General features: G+C 44.8%; 1 protein-coding gene across 3 annotated transcripts; it reads right to left on the reverse strand.

Annotated features, from left to right (window-relative positions):
* Nucleotides 1-2,638: 2,638 nt before the first annotated feature.
* LOC131226695 (F-box protein At4g18380-like) lies at nucleotides 2,639-6,098 on the reverse strand. Of its 3 annotated transcripts, XR_009161987.1 has the most exons (4): nucleotides 5,747-6,098; nucleotides 4,647-4,725; nucleotides 3,124-4,451; nucleotides 2,639-2,946 (listed from the first exon to the last, which is right to left on the reverse strand). XR_009161987.1 is itself a non-coding variant. In XM_058222330.1 (3 exons), exon 3 carries the CDS (start codon nucleotides 4,389-4,391, stop codon nucleotides 3,345-3,347), a length of 1,047 nt encoding a protein of 348 aa, XP_058078313.1. In that variant the 5' UTR covers nucleotides 4,392-4,451; nucleotides 4,647-4,725; nucleotides 5,747-6,098; the 3' UTR covers nucleotides 2,992-3,344. The 3 variants fall into 3 exon arrangements, 2 of the variants coding, with proteins under 2 accessions (XP_058078313.1, XP_058078314.1); XM_058222330.1 differs by lacking the exon at nucleotides 2,639-2,946 and having other exon boundaries at nucleotides 2,992-4,451; XM_058222331.1 differs by lacking the exons at nucleotides 2,639-2,946; nucleotides 4,647-4,725 and having other exon boundaries at nucleotides 2,992-4,451.
* Nucleotides 6,099-8,147: the final 2,049 nt, after the last annotated feature.

Genomic DNA, 8,147 nt, shown 5'->3' on the forward strand with positions numbered 1-8,147 from the left:
TCACAAAAGCGATTGCCATTGGCACGGGAATGGATTAGGTAGGACCCCTGACTGTGGGGTCCACCTTGATGTATCTACATCCACGGCGTCCATCTATACTGAAAACTCATTTTAAGGCATTACCCAAAAAATGAAGGAATCCAAATCTCAAATGGACAATAGTACAAGAAATAGTAGTAATTGACTATTAAAAACTTTGCCACAAAAGCTTTTAGATCATGATGATATTTATGTGGTCTCTACATCTAGGTCTTTGTGACCTTATTAACAGGTTGGATGGCAAATAAACATTCTGGTAGACTCCATGAAGTTTTTAATGGTGGGGATTCAATCAAGACTGTTTCCTGCGGTGTGGTTCACCTAAAATTTCTGCGTGCTTCATTTTTGGGATCATGACCTAAAATGAGCTTTGGAAATGGTTGGACAGTGGATTTAAGGTACATACATGGAGGTGGGCCCCATCCAGCATCATTGCGCATGAACTTCCTTTTTCACAGGAAATCCGCGTACATCCAGAACTTGTGGCCACCAAGAAACTAGGACTGTTGCAGCTTTTACAAGTGGGACTGGTCATGGTTGAGTGATCAAAGCTGTTGGTTGGGATGATGGGCTTGACCATTGATGTCCGCTGCCACTATATTCCCCAATTATATGGCCTTCCTTTTTTCCATTAACGTACAATTTATATGTTGCCTCTTTTTCTTTTTCTTCTTCTGAAGGAATTAGTTTTTTTTTTTCCTCTCTCCATATATAGAGACATTGGTGCATTGACCCTATCCACAATTGTGGTAGTGATGTCAACGCCCCTGGCACAGCTCATAGTCCTCCTATTGAGACCTCAAGGAAATCAGATAATCAGAGATCTGATAGACCCGAGCCCGAATGGGATCGGATCCGTTGACTCCCTTAGGCGGGGCTTGCGTCTACAATCTTCCATCCCTTCCCTACGTATTGCAACAGGTTGATCTGAGGTCATATTCACTTATCCAACCGTTGTAATATACAATATTTCAAGATTTGATAAACCTATATTTTATCAAATAAACGAATTGCTGAAGACACTCAGATCCCCCATATCCAATGGCTAAACTCTCTGGATTCATTCCAATTGCAAGACACTCAGATGGCGCATGCTTGCCATTCTAAGCGTCAATTTCTGCGTGTGTTGCAACGGAAGAAAGAATTCCGTCGGTAGGGGGCCACCTCTTGGAATGAATGACTATCAAAGAATCCGGTCAGTGGGCCACCTCTTGGAATGACTTCAAAGCGTAGAGACTGTTACTCCGTTGGGCACCAAACCGGCCGCCACAAAATCCCAGTTACTAAAAACTACCACTAGGAAAAGGAACCGTTGGCTCTGACCAATTCAACAGGTCCAACCATCCAGGTCAATTCGATTGAGAATTTGTGGACCACAAATACCTATGGAGAGAAAGCCCATCTGGCATTTTAAATGTACTTAATATAGGGTGCGACCCAATCTGTCAAATACGTGGGACCATGGATTAGTTGGGCTTTTAGAGATATGGCTGGAAAGTACATGTTGACCCCCGTCTGAAAATCTGGGAATCGGACTCGAGCACTGCTCAGTATTAAAGAATCTGAGCCAACCGTACAGCTACAATCAGCCAGCCAAATCACAGCACATTATCCATCCACCAATCACGGTATATCTCTATCCATGGGGATTGGAAAGGCTGTAATTGAGGGCCCACCTTCAAATGGGTGAACATGTTATGGTCCACCTGCATGACCTGATCACTGGCTGGGGCTGTGGCAGTGAAAAAGAATCTAAAACCGTTGAGAATCTCATCCAACAGGCCCCGACAGGTAAAAGGACTTGTGAATAGTTTACAAGTGGTATCCAAACGCAACCCTCCTCTCTAGAGCTTCTGTTCCAACTTCCAAGTAATAGAGTGGATTGAGCGAGATTAGGGATCATGGGGAATTGCAATGACATGAGAGAAAGGGGAAGATGTTTTCTATTCAAAAAGATCAACAAGGATGTCTCGTTCAAGCAGGCCCATCGATCTAGCTGGGGCCATGGCCACATCAAGAAAGATGAGAGATGTTGGGAATGCAACTGTCAGAACGGTTGATCAAATGCGTCTTCATCTATTTTTCACTTTCTTTATTTGATCAAGCTCTTCATTGATGCAGAAAACAACAACCCGTTAAGCCAGGGCATCATGGGGGAATCAAATCTCTTTGAATCAATCAATCAAGGAATCCTACCACACATGGAAGATGGTTATCAGGACCCACAGGACCATTAAGCTAGGGCATCGTGACGAGCTACACAGATCATCTCTGTTTTGAGCAAACTGTTGGTTTTGCAGGCCACTCATTTGTTGGCTTCTTGTAGACTAATTGGCTTTCCCTAACAGTGGACCACCAAACAGAAAGCTTGCCTAGAACCCCCCACTAACAGAATCCATCACACAAATTCTAACCTCTGGGACCTTACAGGGCCACCGACCACCAAACAGAAAACTTGCCTAGAACCCCGCCGCTAACAGAACCCATCACACAAATCCTAACCTTTGGGACCTTACAGGACCACCAAACAGAAAGCTTGCCTAGAACCCGCCTAACATAACCCATCATACAAATCCTAACTTTTGTCGGCCACAGAAGGTTCCAATCAAAGAGACAACTACCCCACAGTCTCCAATTAATTGTAAAAGTTTGCTAAAGATACTGATATTAAAAGCGCAAAAAGTGACACATCTGATGCGCAGATGACAAATGCATGCTTACCATCCAAAATGCGGGACGCAGTTTGGCTGGAGGCAAAGATCCCAACCGTCAGAACAGCGATGGTCACCCAAAAATCAATGGGTCAAAGCATGCTTGATCCACAATCGGGTCCCCATGATTTGGAAAATCACACACATGCTACGTGCCCGACAGATGGGTTGTAACATGTCTCAATTGGCACTGCATCTGAAAATAAAATCAACATCTACAGTTCAAAAGAAGAAGAAGAAGAAAAGAAAAAACTGCTGATTTCTCCCTCATGATATTGCATATGTACTCAGTAACATAAATATAAAACAAGCAGTTATTACTGTACAAAAACATAGAAGAAGGAAATAACAGAAGAAGAGATCAGCAACACACCTCATCCAAGCACAGAGCGGCATCTCTTCTTCGTCGAAACAGGGTTTTTGTTTTCCATGAAAACAAACAGTTTCGGGATTCTTCACATTCTATCTGATCGGGAACTGGGCTGGGCCAGCAAATTCTTGGACCATTTCTCACTCAATTTCAGCTGAAAAACTGCGAATCGAGGAGTGTGAAGAAAGAGAGAACCGAAAGGCCAACCAAAGCAACCTCTGGCCTTAAAACCCATTCATCTCCAAGAGGTAAGTCCTCCGTTTTGCCAGCGCTTTCACAGCTGCCTTGAACGGGCCATCAAACGCCCCTGAAATGAACGCCTCCGCCTCCTTCCTGCTTCCCCCGCTGCACTCTGATGGCTTAATCGCCACCAGCGTTGCCCCCTGCATCCCCATCCCTTCTGGAAGCTCCAGGTATGGTGCATACCTCAGTTTCATGTTGGAAGCTGGCACCTGCGTCCTGCTCGAGGATGCTGAGGCGGCCAGCGGTTTCTCCCTGAACTCTCTCAGCTGCTCACCTGCCATACTCAGAGTCCCTTGCCCGTCTGCATCCGTCAAGACTAAGCTTTTCAGAGTCGGGTGGTCTTTGATTATCGGCCGCAGCAGATAATGCCTCGTGGAAGCAGCAATCAAGGAGCTAATCGTCCAAACCACTCGCAACTTCAACCCCCCATTTGTGTAGAATGATTCAGGCATACTCCCATTGTCCTCAGGTGGCTCTTGATCAGAAACCGGCTTCCGGTCTATCTGGGTACCTCCCAAAATGACACAGTTCTGGAGGGTGCTGCCAAATTCAGCTTTCCATTTTAGAAGAACACCATCCTCGGTGCCAACATCCCCGGCTGGTAACTCGATTCGGAAATTGTGGATGTGGTTGAAGTTCTTCAGGACTTGCTCAGCAGAGTGATGAGAGAGTTGGGGGAGAAGGGGTTTGTTCGCATTGTTGCTTCTGTGGAGATTGTGGAAGGGTTTGAGGAGGGTGAAGAACATGAGCTTGAGGAGGTGAGAGAAGAGGTTCCGGGGCTTCTGGGAAGAGGAGTCCAGGTCATCATCATCATCACCGTCAATGGATACAACACGGTCGATCTTGACAAAGACATCATTCACAAGGGGCACAAGGGAGTTGAACCGCTTGGAGACAACTGTACAACGGCCGAGGGACCGGACGTCCGCAAGCTTGTTGAGGATGATGAGTAATATGGAATCAGGGATTCTGTCGAATTCATCAAGTTCAAAAGAAGAGGTGTCATGGATTCGGGATTTCGACTGCATCTTGTCTTCACCTTTTCACAAGAAGAATCTGCACAGATGGGGCACTTTGCTGGATTTTACCTGGAAAAAACATCCATTTGAAATTCTTAAGAAACAAATAATAACAAAACAATCACGAATTAATGACTTTGTTTCAAGATCATCAATCTGAACTTCGAAAATACAAATATCCACAAGCTTTCAGTTTAAATAGCTGATTATTGAACCCATAATATGAACAGGAGATGTAATATACTAAGGACTCTGAATTGGAACCTGGAAATCGCCGCAATCAATGCAGAAAATTCAGTGGCTGAGAAGCCGGACCAACGGAGGTCTGTCGAAGTTTGATAATCTGAGAATTATGAAAAATCAGTGAAATGTTAATTACATCTCCAATGAAAAGATAAATTACACAACATTGGACTCCTCTAAATTGTGTTTCTTGTTTGACCAGCAAGCATATGGTTGGGCCCCATTATGTGACGTGAGCCATTCATCCGTCATGATCTACACATTCCTTTTACATGTTGAATGCAAACACCTTTTGCTCAACCATCCATTTGTAGATGAAAAATTAGAATGACATGATCATCCAATGGAGGAGAATTTTGCGAAATGGCTAATCCACAAGGATGGGCCCCACCAGATGCATACTCTGAATCATTAACGGTGTAAAGGTGTGGCCCACCTGTATATCTGCCGGGTCGACAAAATATGCTGTTTTATTCTGCCTCCCAGCGTATAATACCTCCATGTATGAATTCAGAAATTATACAATGGTCAATCAATAATGCCCGGCCCAACAAGCTGTACAAGTTGGACCCACCTTTTGGTGATCTAAACCATCCATAAGGTGGGCCCCATGATGGATGGGAGATACCCCCAATCCATCCCATCGGACCACGTTAGATACAGACTGGTAGAAGTGATTATACATTTACTGGCCACAGACAGGATATCTACAATCACCTGGATATGTAGGAGTTGCCCATCACATGAACACACAAGATGGACGGTTAAGATTACAGAGAGCTCTGCCCCACCTGTACCATTGCTGGGCCAAACAAAAAGCATTCTTTCCTTTGATCGAGATTCAAAGGATTTAGGGTTTTTTTTATCGTTCAAAACCGATTCGAACTAAAACATCAAATCCGTTAAGGATCTCCAATTCCTCCCTCTTTGGGGTAAAATAAAACGCAAAAATAAGGAAAAAAAAATAATCGTACGTATTGAAATGAAACCCTAGATTTTCAACAAGCGAAACCCAACACTCTAATGCTTGGATCCAAACATGAGAAAGCATTGCAAAATCCCTAAAACAAACAAACCATCGCTCAGAAAGTCACAACCCTTCAAGCAAAACGAAATCATACCTAAAGACACCACATTTCTTCCGGATCTCCGATCCTCCGCCAACTGCCTTCGCGGAAACCCGATCTTACAGAGGTAAAACGATTCCCCGCCATCGGAAAGCGGCCTTCCACCAAATCACAGCGATCTGTAACGAAACCCGACGGTTTCGATGCCGTTCGGCCAGGAATCGGACAGAGAATATCCAATCGAGGAGATTCCAGCTGTGAGATGTGGAAATCTATGAGTTCTGAGGCAGGTTTATGACGGTAGAGGTTGAAAATCGATCGAAAATTAGGGTTTCTGGTAAAAGAATCGGCAGATTTGGGAGCGGTTTTCCTGAGACGTGGATTCCGCTCTCTCTCTCTCTTTCTCTCTCTTGCTGGCTTCGGAAGAACGGCCCTTTTTATAGTGTATTCGATAAGGAGATAACGGCGCCGTTAGTGTCCGTAAGGCCACGTCAACATCTCGTTGAGGATGGGAATAGGGAACGCGAGACATGCCAACGCGATTTGCGCAGATCCCCCGACACGCGCGTGTGAGGAATCGACCGGCAAAGGGTGGGCCCAGACCCGGAACGTGCCCTGGACCATGATAGGTTGGTCGACACGTGTACGTTGGGCGTAGCCCGTTTGTCGTTTCTGCAAACGGTCCAATCTTTCCACTCACGCGAGTGGCCCACCTGGTGAGTGGGCCTTTAGATATCGGGACGTGGATCCAAGCCATTGGCTTTGGGCCCACATCAGCCCAATTGCCACCCCAGCCAACGGCTGTGATGGGGCTGATCATGGCTGTCCAGATGCAATCAGACGGTGCTACATGGTTGGCTCGCCATCCATGTATTGGGCCCTGTCATTAAGTGGCTAATATTTCACGAATCACACCTACTAGCCAATCATATCCGTCAATTTTCTTCCATTTCAATCACTCAATATTAACCGTTGGTGATATTTTACTTTTTTGCCGTTGTATGGAGACCATTGAACTGATGGCTATGATTAATCTATATATGTGAATTTTTAATGATATGGAATCCTACTAAGGATCTGCCAGATGGACGGTGCTGATTCATGCGCCAAGATACACGTGTGCTGTCTGATACGTCGGTCTGACATATTCGATTTCCACCCGCACCTTATCATCTCCACCAGAACCCAGCCGCTTCGTTGGTGAGGGCTGAGGCGGCTAGCCCTAGACTGATGGATCCCGGACACGGAAAGTCAACGGTTGAAAAATACCCTGATAAAAAAATCCTAGCCGTTGGATTGGTGGCTTCATGCATAGGGTAAAAAAGAGAAAATGGGTAACAGCCGAAATCTAATGATGAAAGCCAACGGCTGGGATCTTTTCTATCGGAAGCGGATTGGCTGGTGTACCATACACGACCGATCTGGCTAGTGTGTTGACGTCACCAAGTTCTGTGGATCCCATAAGGAGGTATGTGTTATATCCCAACCGTCCTTTCATTTGGCAAGCTCATCCTAAGGCTTGAACCGAAAAATAAGACAGATCTAAAGATCAAGTGGACCACACTGCAAAAATCTGCAGGGATCGAACGCTTACCATTGAAACTCTTTTGGGGTAACTTAAGTTTTGGATCAATATGATATTTGTTTTTTTATCTTCTTCATCCAGTAATTTGTGACCTTATGAATAGATTGGATGGAAAATAACTGCTATGGTGGGCCCTACGAATGTTTTAACGGTGAGAATCAGTCCCCACTCCCATTTCTAGTGTGGTCCACTTGAGCTTTGGATATGAATCATTTTCCTTATCATACTATAAAATGATCTCAAAAAACGAATGAACGGTGTGGATATAATAAATACATCATTCTGGGGCCATGTAACTTTGATCTCGTTTGAACCGTTCGTACAACTCGGAGCTCGAGGAGCGGCAGCGCTCGTCTTAGCGCGACACGTACCTACCTTCCTAAATGAAGAACAAGACAAAACGAATGGATAGCCCACAGAACAACAGGTGGGGCCCACCTGCTTGTTGAGGGCCCGTAGCACCAATACTCACCCATCGAATGATCTGAACCATCCGTTGTACCTGTGATCGTATCAGTTCAACCGTAGATTCAAAAGTCACTAATCAGATGGTTAGGAAATTTACACAAGGATTTATATAATGATGATAACGAGCATGTGAACGGTTTGGATTATCCAAGAATACATCTCATTCACCTGATTTTACAGCAAAGATACATATACGGACAGGCTAACAGGTGGCACGTGCTGGAGAGTTAGATTGAAAAACATACTCTCACTGGTGGAATATCATTTATAGGACACATTGGCCCACTTTGGTGGACCATAACGCAAGCCAAAAGGCACAATGGTCAAGTAATCCAAGCCATCTAACTAGTAATCGTCAAATGGACGGTTGAAAAAACAAGGAAACAATCAACGGTCCATATC

This window comes from Magnolia sinica, chromosome 15 (assembly GCF_029962835.1).
Source record: "Magnolia sinica isolate HGM2019 chromosome 15, MsV1, whole genome shotgun sequence".
Taxonomy (NCBI): Eukaryota; Viridiplantae; Streptophyta; class Magnoliopsida; order Magnoliales; family Magnoliaceae; genus Magnolia; species Magnolia sinica.